This window comes from Nyctereutes procyonoides, unplaced genomic scaffold (assembly GCF_905146905.1).
Source record: "Nyctereutes procyonoides isolate TBG_1078 unplaced genomic scaffold, NYPRO_anot_genome, whole genome shotgun sequence".
NCBI lineage: Eukaryota > Metazoa > Chordata > Mammalia > Carnivora > Canidae > Nyctereutes > Nyctereutes procyonoides.
Window position 1 is genome coordinate 28,179,908 of NW_026575052.1, and position 21,360 is coordinate 28,201,267.

At 36.6% G+C, this 21,360-nt stretch overlaps 1 protein-coding gene across 9 annotated transcripts in view; it reads left to right on the forward strand.

Annotated features, from left to right (window-relative positions):
- The window catches only part of FAM169A (family with sequence similarity 169 member A), a 62,093-nt gene that overhangs the window by 25,531 nt on the left and 15,202 nt on the right, over positions 1-21,360 (forward strand). For 8 of the 9 annotated variants that reach the window (XM_055331446.1, XM_055331448.1, XM_055331447.1 and 5 more), the window contains 3 exons: positions 13,868-14,047; positions 20,054-20,182; positions 20,711-20,823. In XM_055331446.1, the coding sequence (XP_055187421.1) occupies positions 13,868-14,047; positions 20,054-20,182; positions 20,711-20,823 (422 nt within the window). The remainder of the gene's footprint in view (positions 1-13,867; positions 14,048-20,053; positions 20,183-20,710; positions 20,824-21,360) is intronic. The other variant, XM_055331452.1, reaches the window with a different exon arrangement.

A 21,360-nucleotide genomic window follows, 5' to 3' on the forward strand; every position in this document is an offset into this window, starting at 1 on the left:
TCCATGCAGTGAGCCTGATGTGGGACTGGATCCCGGGTCTCCAGGATCACGCCCTGGGCTGAAGGCGGCACTAAACCGCTGAGCCACCGCGGCTACCCAGTTCTTTCCCTCTTTAAGCTCTGTCATCTACCAGATAATAGTGGAATTGGGTGTGCTTATACTAGGCTTTGCATTAATAACCATTTTTTTTAAAGATTTTATTTATTCATGAGAGACACAGAGAGAGAGGCAGAGACATAGGCAGAGGGAGAGGCAGGCTCTATGCAGGGAGCCCGATGTGGGACTCAATCCCTGTACTTGGGATTATGCCTTGAGCCAAAGGCAGACACTCAACTGTTGAGCCACCCAGGCGTCCTGACTTAGTAACCATTTAATTCAGTCTGGAAGTATTCTTTTTAAAGGAAACTCAGATGTACAACATTTTGGAAAAACTGTCCAAAACAAATACTTAAACACTTTGTGATAGATATATTGCTAATATACCTATCAGGAAAAAAAACCTGTACCATTAGCAAAAAGATTAAATCTTGATTAAACAAATTTGTAGCCTTATATCACTTATGTTTATGATTTTTAAATTAAATAGCAAATCATTATATTGGGACATTTGTTGGGTTATAAAAATAGTTTTGATATATAAGAGGAGACTGTATATGAAGTCAAATCATATTACAGTACAATGAAATTTAAGAAACTATATAAATTCTTTTTAGCCTGAAATAGAGAGTTTACTGTGGGGGACTTAGAGTTTATTTGTGTGTTTTGGGTTACATAGATGTCAGATTATTAAAAACCATTCTTTTCAGTATATTGTTATGCAAAATCTGGCATATAACTAAGGGAGCTCAGAGAATTGAATAACATTATAACAAAAGGTTTTCAGTCCCTTCTGTGGTTATTTTTTTATTTTTTATTTTTTTTTAATTTTTATTTATTTATGATAGTCACACAGAGAGAGACGGAGAGAGAGGCAGAGACACAGGCAGAGGGAGAAGCAGGCTCCATGCACCGGGAGCCCGACGTGGGATTCGATCCCGGGTCTCCAGGATCGCGCCCTGGGCCAAAGGCAGGCGCCAAACCGCTGCGCCACCCAGGGATCCCCCTTCTGTGGTTATTAATAAGCACTTTTGTCTTAAAAAAAAAAAGGAGTAGGGGATGCCTGGGTGGCTTAGCGGTTAAGGGTCTGTCTGCCTTCAGTTCAGGGTGTGATCCTGGAGTCCCGGGATCAAGTCCCATATCAGGCTCCCTACATGAAGGCTGCATCTCCCTCTGCCTGTGTCTGCCTTTCTCTCTCTCTGTGTCTCTCTCATGAATAAATAAATGAAACCTTTAAAAAAAAAAAAGGAATAGGATTAATGCTGAACCTTGTCTCCTTCTCATATTAAGTAATATTCATTCATGGATTCATAAACCATAAAAAAATGAGTAAGCTCCTTTTATTTTGTAGATATACTTTTAATGACATTGTGTTTTTTGCCTAATAATTAATTTTCCCAGTGTATAATACACTTGTGTTTTGATCCATCGGGTACTAATGTTAATGATAATGATATTCCAAAATTTCTTTTGGTTTGATAATTAGAACCCTTTGGTCACAAGAAATTTAAAAAATATTTATGTAGAGGTATGTTTTTGCAGTGAACAACAGCTGGATAATAGGTATGTAATCCAAGTATAAAAATATGTTACATCAGGATAACCTTTTGTAGAAAAAATACAATAGAAGTTCAAGAAAAAGGAACATGGTAACATTTTTGAGTGTTAAGGATTGCTTAGTTTGGTAGTTAAGGAATAGATGTTCAATGAATGGTTGATGAAGGTTATTAAATTTTGACCCTAAATACTTTCTAGGGTCCATGTGATACATTTAGAAGGGTGATGTAATTTTGTTTATCTTTAATATTACTTGTTAATTGAAAAGGGAAAAATAGTAAATTTACATAAAGCATCATGGCAGACACCATGTTAACTAATAGATCATGGTTAATATCACCAGAAATAAGACCTAGCAATACCATGGACTTCTGATCTATCATGTACTGAGAAGGGCAAAACATCATTTCTTGTTTGCTTAAGACACATAACCTTAATTTTATAATGAGAGGATGTTAGACAAAGCCAAACTGAAGGTTGTTCTACAAAATAACTGATCAGTAATCTCTAAAGTGTCAAAAATCATGAAAGACAAGAAAGATGGAGTAATTATCAAAGACCAGAATTAAAGAGATATTACAGTAAATCGAGTATGGAATCCTGGATTGGATTCTAAAACAGAAAAAAGGCATTAGTGGCAAAAGTGGTGAATTTTGAATAAGATTGCTAGTCAATAGTATCTTGTCAGTATTCATTTCCTGGTTTTGATGATAATACTTTGATGTTATAAGATGTTAACATTAGGGAAGCTGGATGAAGGGTATATGAGACTGTATATTTTTGTGACTTTTCTTTTTTTTTTTTTTTTTTTTTAAATTTTTATTTATTTATGATAGTCACAGAGAGAGAGAGGGAGAGAGGCAGAGACATAGGCAGAGGGAGAAGCTGGCTCCATGCACCGGGAGCCCGACGTGGGATTCGATCCCGGGTCTCCAGGATCACGCCCTGGGCCAAAGGCAGGCGCTAAACCGATGCGCCACCCAGGGATCCCTGTGACTTTTCTATATGTCTATAATTTTATAATAGTTTCTTAAAAGTTAATATTGATAATATGCCAGAAATTCCATCCTTGAAATTATTGAAATTTAAGGTGAAAATTTTAGATGTTACCAGAGATGTGTGAATACAGGGTATTCCCAAATTATTTAGAGGTTACAACATGAGCAAAAATGTTTCCTTTGAGGAATTTGAATTGGTCAAGAGAGAAAAATTCCATAAATACCAATATAAGTGGTTTGCCTAGGAAAGGTCCCAGTCAGATCACCCTTCCATGAAGTTCATTGTTGGCAGTCGCCGCCATGCATGCAGAACATCTAATCAGCTTTTAAATGTCTCATTCATAACAATGAACAAACAGCTTAGTTAGGGAAAGCCGCTGGTATGAATTATGGAGACCAGAACAAAAGAGAATTAAAGCAATTTGGAAGAGGCAATGAAAAACAAGACTTAGTTTTGGAAAGTAAGAGTAGTCCTTACACTGATGAAATGAGGACAAGATTCATTAAATTCATTAAAGAATGTAGAGCTCTTGGAAATTCACAATTCAATGTATGGAAGATAAAGTTTAGGAAATTCATCATAAAGAAGAGCAACAAAAACCAAACCCTAAATGATGGAAAATATGTAAGAAAATTACAGGAATGGCCTGAATAATAGATGTTTTATGAGAGAACAAAGAAACCAGAGGGGAAGAAATTATCAATGAAAATTCGAGAAAAATTCTCAGAACTATAGAACATGCATTTCTACATTAAAATAGCCCATTAAGCATCTGTCAGAATGGATTGGGATAGATTATTGTGAAATTTCAGAAATCTGGGATAGAGAGAAGACTTTAAGTCTCCAGAGAATGAGAGAAGTATTTGTACAGAGGATCAAGAATCAGAATGACTAGATTCCTCCATGTGAGTCCTGCACCCTGGAAGTGAAACGATGCCCGCAGGGCACTAAGGAAGTGTGGTTCTGTGGAACTGGGACTGGAGTGGACGAATGTATGTAAGAGCTAAATTCTCATCTGCTCTACTGGGAAGGTGGTTGCTGATGCCTAAAATGGAAACAATTGAGAAAAGTAGTGAGATGTTTAGAGATATGGAAGTAAATACCAGAAAGATCAGTTAAACAATTTCAGAGTGGTCATTTATAGGGATCAGAAAGCGTCTGTGTGTGGATCATAGAGAAATGAAGTTCAGTCACATGGGGGAGGTGTGGGTTTTGACAAAAGTCAGTGTAATTTATTTATTTATTTATTTGTGATTTTTATTATTTTATTTCTAAGTAATCTCCGCATTCAACGTGGGGCTTGAACTCACAACCTCAAGATCAAGAGTTGAATGCTCCACCGAGTCAGCCAGGTGTCTCAGAAATCAGTGTAATTTTAAAATGTAGATGACATCAGTCAAAACTTTTTTTTATTTTTTTTATTTTTTTTAGTCAAAACTTTTATATAAAGTGAGTGTGTTTATGAATTTTGGTGTGAAGATATAAGTTACTGGAAACAGCCTGAGATAACCAAATATAACTGTGGAGGGAGTCTGACAGCAGAAGGTGCTGTCTGCTGAGAAGTGCTCATTGACTTCCTGACAGTTAAAAAGGAAATGTTAATCTACTGGCGGATAAATGAAAGGGCAAAGTTAGCTGAGGCTGCCAACTGTTCACCAAATATTTGTGCTTAATATTCTATATTCTAGTCACTGGCCAGTAGCTACCCAGTCAGGGATTCTGTTTTCCACTCACTTTCACAGCTAAATGGGGCTGTGTGACTAGTTGTTCCTAAAATCATGAAAAATGGTATGTTTGATGTTGGATCAAAGCGGTTAAGATTCATTCTTTTTCTTCATCTGTCTGCTGAATGCAAAGGATTTTGAAGATCTGGGGGATGGGAAACCACAAGATGGAAGGAACCTGAGTGCCTGTTACTTTGGTGGCCCCCAGTGAACATGTTTCCAGTATTTCTGTGCTTGCGTAGTCTGCTTGTATTGGGCTGGGCCTGTGACATGGTTTACCAGTAGAATGCAGCACAAGCGACACTGTGCTAAACCTTAGGAAAGCATGGAAGTTTGTACTTTGGCGCAGTTAGAAGCTAAGTTACTCTGTAAGAAATATGACTACTTCAAGGCTGCGGTGTGGTGAGGAAGCCCAGACAGCTGCAGTCAGGAGAACTGAGGTTCCCAGTGGCGAGCCCGGCTGCGCTTCCGGTCAGCAGCCAATACAAACTACCTTACAGGAGTGAAGCCATTTGGATGTTTGGCTGTTCCAGTTACCCATATGATACCATATGAAAGTTGTGATAAAAAATGAAAGATTTTGTTTTCAATCAGTACATTTTGGGATGGTTTGTTGAGCAAAAACAGGTAACTGAAACAATTCTTGGATGACTGTACATTCACTGTGCAGGAATACCTATGTGGGACTGTTAGGAAAAAAAGAGTATTTTCTTATGTTAAGCTTTTCGTATTGGTTTGCTAATGACAGCTGACGTGACTAACTGATTTAGAAAGCATCAAGACTGTGGTGAGAATACTTGTCTGATGGTATATAACGAGAGCTCATGTAGCTATAATCACATTATTTGTTTAGAATTCACCTTATGTATGTGTTCTATGGGGACTGCCAAATGTTGTTGCCTCTGTGAGGCGTTAGACCAGTATTTATTGATGGTGAGGGAAGACCTATTCCTGGTGGACAGTGAAGAAATGGTGATTCCACAAGGGGAGAAAGTCACTCAAGTGTGACAGAGTTATCTGTTCTTTTTTTTTTTTTTTTTTTAAAGTTTTTTTTTTTATTTATTTATTTACGATAGTCACAGAGAGAGAGGGAGAGGCAGAGACACAGGCAGAGGGAGAAGCAGGCTCCATGCACCGGGAGCCCGACGCGGGATTCGATCCCGGGCCTCCAGGATCGCGCCCTGGGCCAAAGGCAGGCACCAAACCGCTGCGCCACCCAGGGATCCCAGAGTTATCTGTTCTTGAATTTGAATAGATCCTGAATGGTCCTGTGAAAAAAATTTTTTTTTCCTGTGAAAATTTTATTTTGAAACATGCTATGTAGATAGAGAAGGAAGAACAGAAGAAAGTGAGCAGGAGAAAGAGCAAGAAGGAGAAATGGAGAGTTAGTAATAAAAATTGTGTAGGCTCACCTCAGGGAGCTTCGATTTTAGAGGAGGAGTTGGCAATAAATCAGGTAAACAATGCTATAAAGAAAACTGAAGTAGGTAAGAGAGTAGAATTTATGGGTATGTGTGTGGGGGGTACTGTTTTATATAGAAAGGTCAGGGTAAGCGTCTCTGAGGGAAGTTAGGGGTGATGGGATATGTGAAGCTTGGGGAGAAGAGATTTTGAGGCAAAGCACTGCAATGCAGAAGCCCTGAGGCAGAAGCAAGTTCAGGGTGTTTCAGAAAGAACAACAGAGGGAGTGTGTGATATGGGGATGCAGAGGGGCAGGGCCATATCCTGAATGGTGTTCTAGGACTAGGAAAGAGTTTGAATTTATTCTTTGGGTAATGAGAATTCACTGAAGGGTTTTGAACGTGGGTGTTAACACAATCTGATTTGCCTTTAAAACTGGTAACTAACTCTCTTTTAACTAACAAAACCAGGAGAGGGTGCGTGCAGGTATTGAGTTTAGTTAGTTAAGAGACTTTTGCAGGTAAGAGGTGATGGTGGCTTAGACAAGGGAGATACAGATAGGAGTAATCATATTTGAGATAAATTATGAAGCTACTGAGGCAGGACTTCTGATGGATTGTACATGAGCTATGTAGGAAATGAGTCAAGGATGAATTCTCGACTTTTTGCTGTAAGCAGCTGGGTGAGTAGTGATGAGATTTACTGAAAACTTGGTCCAATAAGGGAAGATCAGGTTGGTTGAGAATCTGTGAAAAATCTGATTATAAATGGTTTAATGGAATCACATGTATAAATTTGTTTTGTTGTATTTAAAAATTTTTAAAATATTTTGAAGATTTAGCGAGAACAGTTTGAAAGAGTGAGTGAGTGCATACATGGAGGCAGGGGCCAAGGGAGGGAGGGGGGATCCCAAGCAGACTCCCCATTTAGTGCGGATTAGTGCCGAGCTCAATGCAGGACTCCATCTCACCACCCTGAGATCATGGCCTGAGCTGTAACCAAGAGTTGGCTATTAACTCGACTGAGCCACCCAGGTGCCCCTGTTCTTTTTAAAATTTTAATGGCTTTTGGAGGTAGTATTTACATTTCATACTATTCACCCATGTAAATTATACAATTTGATTTTTTTTTAATAGAGTCACCAAATTGTACGACTGTCATCATAACCAATTTTAGATCACTGTGATCATCCCCAAAAGGAAACCATATACTCATTGGCAGTCACTTTCAGCTCTCAGCACCTGGCTCTAGGCAACCAGAAACTTGCCTCTATAGATTTCTGTCTCTGTAGATTTGTCCTTTCTGGACATACAGATAGAATCATACATATTATATATAATCAGACACAGTAGTTTCTTTGCCTTAGAGTACTATTTTCAAACTTCATCCATGTTACAGCATGTCATTACCACTTCATTCCTTTTTTTGGCCAAATAACATGCCTTTTATGATGTACCAATATATTTTTTTTTTTTTTTATGATAGTCACACAGAGAGAGAGAGAGAGGCAGAGACATAGGCAGAGGGAGAAGCTGGCTCCATGCACCGGGAGCCCGATGTGGGATTCGATCCCGGGTCTCCAGGATCGCGCCCTGGGCCAAAGGCAGGCGCCAAACCGCTGCACCACCCAGGGATCCCTGATGTACCAATATTAATATTGTCTTTCATCATTTGTTGGACTTTGGAATTGTTTCTACTTTCTGACTGTTATGAATAAGGCTGCTGTGAACATTTGTGTGCAGGTTTTTGTGTAGATATGTTTTTATGTCTCTTGAGTATACACCAAAGAGTGGAGTTGCAGGGTCATATAGTAACTCTTAATTTTAGCCTTTAGAGGGGCCACCAAATGATTTTCCAAAGTGACTGCACCATTTTTCATTCCCATCAGCAATGTGCAGTTTCTCCACATCCTTACCAGCTCTTGTTTTTATTTATCTTTTTGATTTTGGACAGTATAGTAGATGTGAAGTGTCAGGGCATTGTCATTTTCAGTTGCATTTCCTTAATGTCTAAGGATGTGGAACATCTTTTCATGTAGTATTGGCCATTTATATGTCTCCTTTTAAAATGTCTATTTAGATCCTTTGCCTTTTTTTTTTTTTTTTACTCCCCTCCCCACTTTATTGTAACTGACATTAAAAAATTGCCCATATTTAAAATTTACAATTTGTTATATTTTATATATGTTTATAGCTGTGAAATTATTACCATAATCAAAATAATAAACATACCCATTATCCCCCAAAATTTGTGTTTCTTTGTAATCATCCCTCCTCCCACTATGAATTGCCAAGCAAACACTTATCTGCAGTCTATTATTATAGATTAGCTTGCTTTTTCTGGAATTTTATGATCATTTCAGTATATATATTTTTGTGTTAGCCTGGGTTCTTTCACTCATTTTAGTTATTTCAAGATTCACATATCATAAAATTCACTCTATTATAAAGTGATTTTTTTGCATATTTAGAAAGTTGTACAAGCATCAGCACAAATTCCAAAACATTTTCATCACCTCAAAAAGAATCCCTGTGACCATTAGCAGTCACTTATTTTCCTTACCCCACGATCCCTAGGAACCACTAATCTACTATGTTCTGTCTGGATTATTTATCTTTAAAGATAAATCTTTATCTTTTTTTTCTTCTAATGTTTACTTTAATGGTTTAAGAACAGGTAACAAAAGATCTACTCTTAACAAAGTTTTAAGTGTAGAATACACTATTGTCAACTATAGGAATAATGTTACAGAATATCCATAGAATTTACTAATCTTGCATTAATGAAGCTTTAATTGAAATTCCCATTGATTGGCAACTTCCCATTTCCATCTCCCCTGCCCTTGGTGACCATGGTTCTGTTCTGTGCTTCTTTGAGTTTGACTATTTTAGATAACTTAAATAGTTGGAGTCATATAGTATTTGTTATAGTATTCTGTGGCTGACTTATTTTACTTAGCATGTCTTCATCATCCATGTTGTCATGTATCACAAGATTTATTTTTTAAAAGACTGAATATTATTCCATTGTATGTATATACCACAATTTTCTTTATTCATCCATCAGTAGACATTTAGGTTGTCATAACCTCTTGGATATTGTGAATAGTGTTGCAGTGAACACTGATTGCTGAGGTCTGGGATCCTGATTTCAATTCTTGGATACCCAGAAATGGGACTGCTGGATGATATGGTAGTTCTATTTTTTAGTTTTTGAGGAACTTCTAAACCGTTTTTCCATAGTGGCTATACCATTTTGTATTCCCATCAACAATGTACAAGGGTTCCAATTTTCCATATTCTCACTAACAATTGTTGTCTTTGGGTTTTTGGTTTGTTTTGTTTTGGTAGTAGTCATCCTTACAGGTTTGAAGGCATCCTTTGTTGCTTTGACTTGTATATCCTCACTGATGGGTGACATTGAACAGTTTTTTACATACCTGTTGGCCATTTGTATGTCTTCTTTGAAAAAATAAGTATTTAAATCCGTTGCCCATTCTAAGATTGGATTTTGTTATTTTATTATTGAGTTATAAACATTTTTTATATATTTTATTTTATTTTATTTTTTAGTTTTTATTTATTATAGTCACACACAGAGAGAGAGAGAGGCAGAGACACAGGCAGAGGGAGAAGCAGGCTCCATGCACCGGGAGCCTGACGTGGGATTCGATCCGGGGTCTCCAGGATCATGCCCTGGGCCAAAGGCAGGCGCCAAACCGCTGTGCCACCCAGGGATCCCATTTTTTATATATTTTAGATACAAGTCTCTTACTGGACATATAATTTGGAAATATTTTCTCCTATTTTGTGGGTTGTCTTCTCACTATCTTGATGGTGTCCTTTGAAGCACAGAATATTAAAATTTTGATGAAATCCAATTTTTTTTCTTGCTTTTGGTATTTATGTATGAAAGCTCTGTTTAATCCAAGGTGATAAACGTTTACTGCTATGTTCCTTCCAAGAATTTTATAGCTTTAGGTCTTACATTTAGATTGATGATTCATTGGCAGTTAATCTGTGTATATGGTATGAGGAAGGGAGTCCAACTTTTTTATTTTTTTATTTTATTTTTTGCCGAGGTGAATATCATGTTGTCTCAGAACTATTCAATGAAAAGACTGTTCTTTTTCCATAGAATTGCCTTGGAACCCCTACCAGAATCAGTTAACCATGAATACCAGGTTTTGTTTCTGGACTCTTGGTTCTTCTCCATTGATTTTTGTGTCTATTCTTGTGCCAGTACCATACTGTCTTGATTAGTGGAGCTTTGTAAGCTTTAAGATGGTAAATACAAGTCCTCCAACTTTTTCTTCATGATTGTTTTGGCTTTTTGTGGGCGTTCGCATTTAATCACAATGCGACTAAATTGTGTTTAATTTAGTCAATTTCTGTAAAAAGATTTAGCTGAGAATTTTGAATCTTCAGGTCAATTTGTGGAACATATTGATCTTCTGATTCATGAACATGATGTCTTTCCATTTATTTAGATGTTCTTAAATTTCTTTGAACAGTATTTGTAGTTTTAGTATGTATACAAGCTTTGCATTTCTTAAATTTAACCGTAAGAATTTTATTTGTTAATGCTGTGATAAATGGAATTTTCTTTTTTTCTAAAGATTTTATTTATTTTAGAGAGAGAGAGTGCACGTGAGTGGGAGGGAAAAAGAGAATCTGTGCTGAACATGGAACCCGATGTGGGGCTTGATCTCATGACCTGAGACAAAATCAGGATTCAGATGTTCAACTGACTGAGCCACTCAATTGCCCCTGGAATTGTTTTCCTTAATTTCATCTCCAAATTATTCATTGCTGGGGCACCTGAATGGCTCAATCGGTTAAGCATCTCCCTCTGCCCCTTCCCTTGCTTGTGCTCTTTCTCTCTCAAATAAATAAATAAAATCTTTTTAAAAAATTGTTCATTGCTGGTGTATAGAAATACGATTGGTTTTTGTATATTGATCTTGCATCCTGCAGCCTTGTTGAACTGCTGAACTTTTATCAGTTTTAACAATTTCAGTGAATTCTTTAAGATTTTCTCTGTATAAAATTATGTCATTGATAAATGTAGTTTACTTCTTTCTTTTTAGTCTTGCTGCGCTTTATCTCCTTTTTTGCCTAGTTAGAACCTCTAGTACAGTGTTAAATAGAAGCAGTGACAGTGAACAGTTTTGTTTTGTTCCTGATCTTAGGAGGAATCATCCAGTCTTTCACCATTAAGTGTGCTGTTAGCTGTGGGTTTTTTGTAGGTCCCTTTATTCAGGTTTAGGACATTGAGAATTTTTATCATGAAAGGTGTTGGATTTTGTCAAATGTTTTTTCTCTATTCAACTAATCGTGTGATTTTTGTTACATTTATATGGGCTTTTCCATTCTTTTTTTTTTTTTTTAAGATTTCATTTATTTATTCATGAGAGACAGAGGCAGAGACACAGGCAGAGGGAGAAGCAGGCTCCATGTGGGAGTCTGACATGGGACTCTATCCTGGGTCTTCAGGATCATGCCCTGGGCCAAAGGCGGGCGCTCAACTGCTGAGCCACCCAGGGATCCCCTGATAGAACATTTACAAAGTATAGTTGCCCCTTGCACAACACAGGTTTGAACTCCATGGGTCTACTATATGTGGGTTTTATTTTCCAATAAATATAGTATAGTACTTTAAACATATTTTTTCTTATGGCTTGCTTTTCCAAAATTTTTAAAAAAGATTTTATATATTTATTAGAGCATGAATCAGGGGAGGAGCAAAGGAGGTGGAAAAGGGACAAGCTCAGAGTGTGGAGGCTGACGCAGGGCTTGATCCCAGGATCCTGAGATCATGACCTGAGCTGAAACCAAGAGTAGGATGCTTAAATGACTGAGCCTTCCCGGGTAAACCTCTTATGACTTTTTAAATAACATTTTATTTTCTCTAGCCTACTGTATGATGAGAATAACAGTATATGATACATAAACAACAAAAAAATGTGTTGTTTGGTATCAGTAAGTCTTCCAGTCAATAGTAGGCTATTAGTAGTTAAGTTTTTGTGGAGTCAGAAGTTATATGTGGATTTTCAGCTGCTCAGGGGGTCAGTGCCCCCAATTCCCAAGTTGTTCAAGGGTAAGTGTATATAACTTTTTAAGTAAAGGAAGAGAATCAGCATCATTTTTTGCAATGAATATGTACATGACAAATGAATAATAGAAGAACTTTAAATCTTATGAATACTACTAGTTCCATAAATTTACCATTTTAACAATATAAGACTCTGGAATTTACCTCTTCTCTGTTAGAAGAAATGCTTGTGTGAAAACAAAAATAATCAATTTGTGGAAAATGTCCTTCATATAATTACTATACTTTTGTAAGGAACCTGAAGTGTGTACAATAGTAAAACAACCATAGTAAATCATCAGACTCTATATTGAGAAGTGACAGCACTTCTCATTTTTGCTTTGTCCTTTGAACTATTAGTGCTTATAAAGTAGTGTCTCTTGATTTTTGTCATCACTACTAGCAGTTATGAAAGGAACTCTGATTTCAAGGCATTAAAAAATAATTAGGGTCATAGTAACATGTTGGTGAAACTGTTAGACTCTTACAAGTAATTTGTTTATATATTTCAGTTTTATTGAGTAAAATTGACAAAAGTGATACATATTTAGGGTGTACAACTTGGTGATTTGATATGTGTATACATTGTGAAATACTCACCAAAATCAAGCTAATTGACAGATACTGTTGCACATAGTTACCATTTTCTCTCTCTCTCTCTTTCTCTCGATTTTTGTAGTGATAACATTATCTACTTTTTTAAAATCAAATTTCAAGTATATAGCATTGGTAACTATATCCATTATATAAAACCTTTTAACTGAATGTCACCAGTTAGGATCTAAGCAATAAGAATTACCTGTTCTAAGCTTAAATTAATTGATGGTCTTGGAAACTATTGCTGAAAGTTGCTGAAATTCTCCAATTTAATCAAAAACAATTCAAATTATTTTGGTTCAATTAAAAAAGATCTTGTCATATTGACAAATTCATCAAATGATATGATTGGTGAAAGTCAATTTGTGAGATGTTTGTTACCTGAAATTTTATGTCTTCCTTAAACTACATTATCAGAATTACCTGAAATCATATGAATGATCTGAGGACAGGTTTTTTAAATTTGTTTTAATAGGTTTAATAGGTTTTTAAATTTGTTTTAATAGGTTTTTTAAATTTGAGGCATAAAAAGAATAGAATATTGACTGATAATTATGAACTATCTCTCAAATTAATAGAGAGAGGGATGCCCCACCATGATGTCTACAACCTATATACTGTCTTAAAAATGTGTTAAAGAAGCTAACACATCTAATTGGAGGGTCAGAACACAAATCAGGTGTTCTTAAAAAGACAAATCACTATAGCTGTGTAATAGACATATTTAGTTACATTATTTCTTCTGTTTAACCTTAAGTGTACAGGATATTTTAAAAAATACATTCCCAGCAAAAAGATTGCTGACTTAGCCATTTCTAAGACACATGTTTGTTTCCATTTAGTCCTGATCTGTAGTCCTTAAAAATCTGGAGAACCGATACATTTCTTTGCCATCATGGAGTAGATAAAAATGAAAGTGTACTCTCTAGTAAAAAGGGAGAAGATGGATGTTCAGGTACTAAAGTTGTAATGAGATACTTCTTGCATTATATACTATATACAGTCATCAGATACTCTTCCAGTTTTAAAACGTAATAGTTGATGAGTTTTAAAGTTGTACAAGTCTGTAGGCAGTGATGCATACATATTCTAGTATATAGTTCATAATATGGTAATAGTGATTTGTATTAGATGATACTGTTGATAAACATAAAATACATTGCTTTTCTCATTATCACATGTATACATTGTGATGTAATAGCACCTGGGAAGTATTTTCTGTTATGAAATTGGTACATTTCTTTAACACTCTTGATGTAGGAAAACTAACCATTTTTAGTTTTTTTAACTAAAAATTTTAACTCACGAAAAAAAATTTTAACTCACGTTATTTAAACATAGATACATATATGGCCTTTTTAATGTGAAAAATTGTTGGGTTTCTGTTCTTATGACTGCAGGAAGCATATGTGCCTCATTTCTTACCCAAAGCTACCAACTGCCAGTTCTTGATACAATGTTTGTAAGAAAGAAATATCGAGGCAAAGATTTTGGACTTCATATGCTGGAGGACTTTGTTGATTCCTTTACAGAAGATGCACTTGGCTTGCGGTATCCTCTCTCCTCTCTCATGTACACAGGTAAATTAAGTTAAAACATTTATTAAACTTGTCTCCGCGTCACTCCTGAGTTGTTTCTGCAGAATATTGTAAATGTGCATATGTCATTGTTAACTAAATTTGAATTCTTTGGGTCTGTAGGGCTTCATTTTGCAAATGTGTCCTTATCTCATGTATATGGCTTTTTGGAGGTGTGGTGGTTTTTTTAAAAAGTTGAAATATAATTCACATGCCATAAAATTCACTCTATTAAAGGGTATAATTCAGCGGTTTTTACTATATTCATAGCTGTGCAACAACCAGAACCAGTATCTAATATTTCATAAAATATGTGTATTGTATCTATTGTATGTATATGTATATATAGTATATTTCATAAAATATAATTTACCATTGATTTTATTCTAATTGGAGATGTTTATTTCCACTGAAAATATATTTTTGTTCAAGTTTGCTCCCTCATTTTAATATCAGAAATCCAGAAGACAAGAACGGGCATGGCATGTCAATCTTGAATCGTAATTGCTGGGGAGACCCCTACATGAGAATGGAATGACCCCTGTGTACAGCTGGATTATCTGAAAATGACCTTTTCCTTAAAGTCTAATTATGGCTTTATTGAATTTGGGAAGGAATGTAAACACACTCACTATAGGCAGAATCTCTGATTACTTACTCTTCTGGGTGCCTGAGTGGCTCCATTGGGCAGCTGCCTTTGATCAGGTCATGATCTCAGAGTCCTGGGATTGAGCCCCACGTCAGTCGGGCCTCCTGCTCAGTGGGGAATCTGTTTCTCTCTCTGCCCCTCCCCACTGCTTCTGCTGTCTCTCAAATAAATAAATAAAATTTAAAAAAAAACACCTCTTTTCTAATTCTAATGATAAGTTGAATACCAAATGAATTACAGGTGCATGTCTATTTTTGGATAAAATCTAAGTGAGTTTTAATGCCATTTATCCTTTAGTGTAGGTAGGATATTGCCTGATAATGTTTTATTGATCTCACTTGTATCATTTTGTGAATAACACTCTTTGAAGTGTGAAAATAAAGGAATATACTGAAAATAGAAAATTTTAGACTATGTGGGATCTCCATTTTCTGTTTCTTGCTCTTCCTGTTTTGTACAATGCTTATTATATTTGAAGAACTTGGATTTACATTTGGTTTTCTCTTTCAACTTAATTAGTAGTTCCTTGAGGCTGCTAGATGTCTACTATTCTTTGATGACCTTATCTCTCTGTGGTTTTCATGAATAAATAAATAAAATCTTTTTTTTTTTAAGATTTATTTATTTATGATAGACATAGAGAGAGGCAGAGATACAGGAAGAGGGAGAAGCAGGCTCCATGCCAGGAGCCCAACGTGGGACTCGATCCCGGGACACCAGGATAGTGCCCTGGGCTAAAGGCAGGTGCCAAACCGCTGAGCCACCCAGGGATCCCCAAATAAATAAAATCTTAAAAAAAAAAAAAAAAACTACAATGAGATAACCACCTTATACCTGTCAGAATCGCTAAAATAAAAAACTCAAGAAATAAGTGTTGGCAAGGGTGTGGAGAAAAAGCAACCCACTTGCACTGTTTGTGGCAGTGCAAACTAGTGCAGACACTGTGTAAAACCATATGGAGTTTCCTCAAAAAATTAAAAATAGAACTATCCTGGGCACATGGCTGAAAGAAAAAAAAAACTAAATAGCACTTTACAGAGTTTATGGACATAGGTCTGAGTTTGAAATTGTAGACAGGAAGGATATACACCAACTTCAGGAACACAGTTATCTCTGGGGAGAAAAGGAGAAAGGCGAATGGGATTAGGGAGGGGTCCAAAGGGAACATCAACAGTATCTACAAGGTTTTATTTAATTCTCCCTAAATGAAAACAATATGGCAAAACTTTAATAATTGTTACTCTGGTCAATAGAGACATTGACATTAGGATACTATTCTCTCATTTTTTCCCCCTGTATGTATAAATATATAAAACAGGTTTCTCATGTTTTTTAGTTTTAGTTTCCATACCTATAAAAGGAGAAGTTGAGGGGTGCCTGGGTGGCTCGTTCAGTTACGTGTCTGCCTTCTCAGGTCGTGTCTGCCTTCTCAGGTCGTGATCCCAGGATTCTGGGATCGAGCCCTGCATTGGGCTCCTGCTTGGCCAGAGGCTTGCTTCACTTTCACTGCCTGCCCCTCCCTCTGCTTGTTCTCTGTCTCTGTCAAATAAATGAATAAAATCTTTTTTTTTTTTTTTTCCTAAAGGAAGAAGCTGGAGAAAAGAAGCACAGTAGGCCACATTGAGTTGTCTGAATTTAATGACTAAAATAGGAGAGAATGCCTTACATAATTAGTATGAGGTCCAAAAGAAGCATTTTAGAAAAAGTGACTAGAGTTGAAGCTCCCAATCCAGATTTGTCTAGCCCACAAGAAAGAACATTTTATCAGCTAAGCAGCATTAACTATTCTTTTTTTTTCTTAAGATTTTATTTATTTATTCCTGAGAGACAGAGAGAGAGAGGCAGAGAAACAGGCAGAAGGAGAAGCAGGCTCCATGCAGGGAGCCCGATGCAGGACTTGATCCCGGAACCCCAGGATCATGTCCTGAGCCAAAGGCAGATGCTTAACCGCTGAGCCACCCAGGAGCCTCAGTATTAGCTGTTCCTTAAAAAGTTTTGAGTATTCTACATACAGCATTAGGACACTCTTACAATAAAATTCTTTTTTAAAAATATTTTATTTATTTAATAAATAAAGAGAAGGAAAGCATGAGCAGGGGGAGGGGCAGAGGGGGAAGCAGAGTCTCCCCTGAGCAGGAAGCCCAACATATGGGGCTCGATCCCAGGACCCACCTGAGCTGAAGACTGAGCTACCCAGGCACCCTGAGGAGTTCTATTTTTAAAGATTTTATCTTTAAGTAATCTCTACACCCAGTGGGGGGCTCAGACACATGACCCCAAGATCAGGAGTTGTATGCTCTACTGACTGAGCCAGCCAGGTGTACCTAGTTTGCTTTATTATTTTTTTAATTTTTAAGTTTTTTGGGGGCTATAATATATATAATATTTATCATTTAAACTATTTGTAGATGTGCAGTTCAGTGGCATTAGTCACATTCACTCTCTGTCTTTATTTGCCTATTCTAGGTACCTCATAGAAGTGGAATCATATAGTATTGGTTTTTCTATGTGTGTCTTACTGCACCTAGCATAGTATTTAAGGACCATCCATGTTATAGCATATATCAAAATTTTCCTGGTGTGCCTGAGTGACTCAGGTGGTTAAGTGGTTGATTTTTTTTTAAATTTTTTTTTATTTTTTAAGATTTATTTGAGAGACAGTGAGAGAGCTCATGCATAGAAAGGAAGGAGCAGAGCGAAGGGGAGAAAGAAACACAAGCTGACTGCCCTGAGCACGGAGCCTTACGTGGGGCTTAATCTCACCTCTGAGACCAGGACCTAAGCCAGAACCAAGAGTCAGACACTCAGCTGACTCTGCCACCCAGGCACCCCACGGTTGATTTTGGCTTCAGTCATGATCTCAGGGCCCTGGGATCAAGCACTATGTCTGGATCCATGCTCAGTGGGAAGTGGGCTTGAGAATTCTCTCTCCCTCTCCCCCACCCCCTGCTTAAGTGCACGCGCACGCGTGTGCTCTCTTCTCTCTCAAATAAACCTTTAAAAAATTTTCATTCCTCTATATGGCTGAGTATATTTTTACTCTGTGTATATGTCACATTTCATTCATTCATCTTTTGACAGACTGTTGGTTGTTTCTACCTTTTGGCTACTGTGGAAAATGCTGCTGTGGACATACAGATAACTGTTTGAGTCTCTGCTTTCTGTTCTTTTGGATATATAGCTGAGAATAGAATTGCTAAGTTATATGGTAATTCTGTGTTTTAACATTTTTTAAAAAATATTTATTTATTCATGAGAGACACACACAGGCAGGCAGAGACACAGGCAGAGGGAGAAGCAGGCTCTCTGTGGGGAACCGGATATGGGACTTGATCCCGGGGCCCCGGGGTTACGACCTGAGCCCAAGGCAGATGCTCAATCACTGAGCCACCCAGGTGCCCCTGTATTTTAACTTTTTTTTTTTTTTTTAATGATAGTCACACAGAGAGAGAGAGAGACAGAGAGAAGCAGAGACATAGGCAGAGGGAGAAGCAGGGTCCATGCACTGGGAGCCTGATGTGGGATTCGATCCCGGGTCTCCAGGATCGCGCCCTGGGCCAAAGGCAGGCGCCAAACCGCTGCGCCACCCAGGTATCCCGTGTTTTAACTTTTTGAAGAATTACCAAACTATTTTCCACAGAGGCTGCATGTGTTTTTTTTTTTTTTTTTTTTTTTTTTAAGATTTTTAAATTTATTTATTCATGAGAGACAGAGAGGCAGAAACCCCAGCAGAGGGAGAAGCAGGCTCCATGCTGGGACTCCAGGATGAGGTCCTGGGGCGAAGGTGGTGCTAAACTGCTGAGCCACCTGGGCTGCCTGTGTTTAATGTGTTTTTAAACTTTATATAAATGACATTTTTGCATTTACTAGTGTTTTTACTGATCTTTTTTAAAGATTTTTCATTATTGATATATAGCTGAAATCTGTTGTAACGGCTGTGTGGTATTTTATATACTTTTAAAGTTAATTTATGTATTTCTTAATGATGGGCTCTTAGGTTGAACTCCTCACCCCTGTTTAAAAACGGCCCTGTAATGAATATTATAGAAGTCATCTCATGCGTATGTATAAATCATTAGGGTATATACCCAGCAGTAGAATTGGAGCATACATTGTGTCTTTGCATAATTATTCTCACACCAGAAGAATGTGGGAGTTTCCATTTTCTTTATTCTTTGGATGCTTGGGTTATTGGGTGTTTGTGAAAAGGTATCTAGTTGTTTCATCTTGCATTTCCTTGGCAGCTAGTGAGGTTTGCCATCTTTACCTTTGTTAAGTGATCTTTCAAGTTTCATTACGTGTAAATTTCTTTTTTTTTATAGTATCTGCCAGCTTGTTTTGGGGATTGTTTTGTCTTTCTAATTCAATTTTAGAACTTTTTTTAAAGAAAGTTCTCTTGCACAGTTCCTGATGGAAAGTTTTAAACTTTAACAGGTTTATCATAATATTTCATTATGGAAGGTGATTTTTGTATCTTTCTTCATGAGAAGTGATCTAGCACCCTTATGTCCAGGAGATATTATCTTATTTGCTTTTCTTAGTAGGTTTTGGAATCCATCTAGAATTTAATTTTATGAATGGTATTGATATGAGGTCAGGATCTGACTTTCTTTTCTTTTTTTTTTTTTTTAAGATTTTATTTATTTATTCATAGACACAGAGAGAGAGGCAGAGACACAGGCAGAGGGAGAGGGAGAAGCAGGCTCCATGCAGGGAGCCCGATGTGGGACTCGATCCCAGGTCTCCAGGATCACACCCCAGGCTGCAGGCGGCGCCAAACTGCTGCGCCACCGGGGCTGCCCTGACTTTATTTTCTTGTATATGGATTTTTGTTCTAGCATTATGGTTTTGATAGTTTACCCCCTACCCCGAGATATAATGCCTCCTCTGTTGTTTGCCAGGTTTTTAGTGTATAAGTGCTGCTTTCCTGTTGGGATTTTTTTTTCCCCTTAATTTTTCTTTTTCCTTTTCTTACATGTCCTTTCTTAACCCTTTATTCTTTCATTTTGAATTTGGGATCAAGTTTTGACAAGTTCTCTTACAAAACAAACTTGTTGGGAATTGCCAATTAATTGGTGAGAATGGGTAGTTTTATACTCATTGAATCTAATAATCGTTTTATTCTAATTTTACGTCCCTCAGTAATATTTGGTAATTTTTAAAGGTGTAAAGCACATCTTCTATTAGGATTTTTATTGTTTGGTCATATTAAAATTTTCATAAATGAGACTGTAATTGAGTTGCATTGGTGTTATGCTAGTCCCATTAAGTGAGTTGGGCAGCTAACTTTCTGTCTTCTTTCTGTTTTCCAAAAAATTTGATATTTGGGATTTCTAGAAAATTGTAAATGTATTTTTCAGCTTGCAAGCAGTACTTTGAAAAGTATCCAGGAGACCATGAACTCCTTTGGGAGGTTGAAGGTGTTGGACACTGGTACCAGCGAATACCAGTCACCAGAGCATTGCAGAGAGAAACACTTAAAATTACAGGTAAGAATTACAGGTTTCAAGATTGAACACATGTCCAGCTTAAAGAGCGGTGCCTTTTAATGTTTCTGTCACTTAGCCCAGAGTTGTTATATTGTAGTGTGACCTCTATAGTAACAGACATTCTTTTTTAAAGTTTGAATTTTTGTTGTGTATTAACATGAGTCACTAATAAGAAGAAGACCTAGAATTATAGTAGCCCAGCCGAATCTAACATTTCGGTAGGAATTGGTGGGTGAAAAGGAAACAGATACTGAATCAGCATAGAATAGGCATCAGGGAATCAAAGAGTTGTTCCTGGTCTCATGCATCTTTCCTCAAACTCACTAAATACAGATAACTAGTACTTTTATAATTACGGGGTTTCATTATAAGATACTGGTGAAGGAGATTTTATTTCACACCTAGATTTTTAACACTCTTCTGTTCAGGATGCTATTCAGGGCTTTTGTGAAAATCAGTACAAACCATGTTATAATTAAAATGAAATACTGATTGGCTTATAATTTTTTAAAATTCTTCTATACACAGCAGTTTCTCAAAATGAAGCTAAAAGATCTGTGTCTGGAGAATATGGTCTTGCATCTGTTCCAGAATATGAAGCAGAAACTGAAGACAATCAGTCTAGTGAGATGCAGCTAACTGTAGGTACACTGTACGTTTATTGTAGGAAATAATAATTTTTCTATTTCTTTAGATTCAGCTGATACTTAATTTGTAAATCTTACAGTTCATTCATCAAAGTTACATAATTTTAAAATTTTTACTGTGTTAGTTTTCTTGGTATCCCCTGTTAATTGCTTACTAAGGACTTTATTTTCTTGGAAAAAAAAATGGAATTTCACAAAATAATATAAAAGAAAATAAAAATCTGTAATCCCACTAACGTAAATACAGCAACTGTTAACATTTTTGTGTTTGTATTTAATATATGTTATAAAACATGTGCATATATTTTTGTTTTCTGTCATGCTTGTTTTTCCTCCATTAACATGATATTATAAGAATTTTCCATGGTATTATTGTTTTAAAACATGATTAAGTAGCAGCATACTATTGTCTATTGTTTGTAAATTCCATTGTTTATTTCTTTGACATATTAAGGTTTTTGCGTATGTAAGTGACCCAGCAGTGAACACATTTATACATACATCTTTTTGCCTATGTAATTCTTTTCTTGC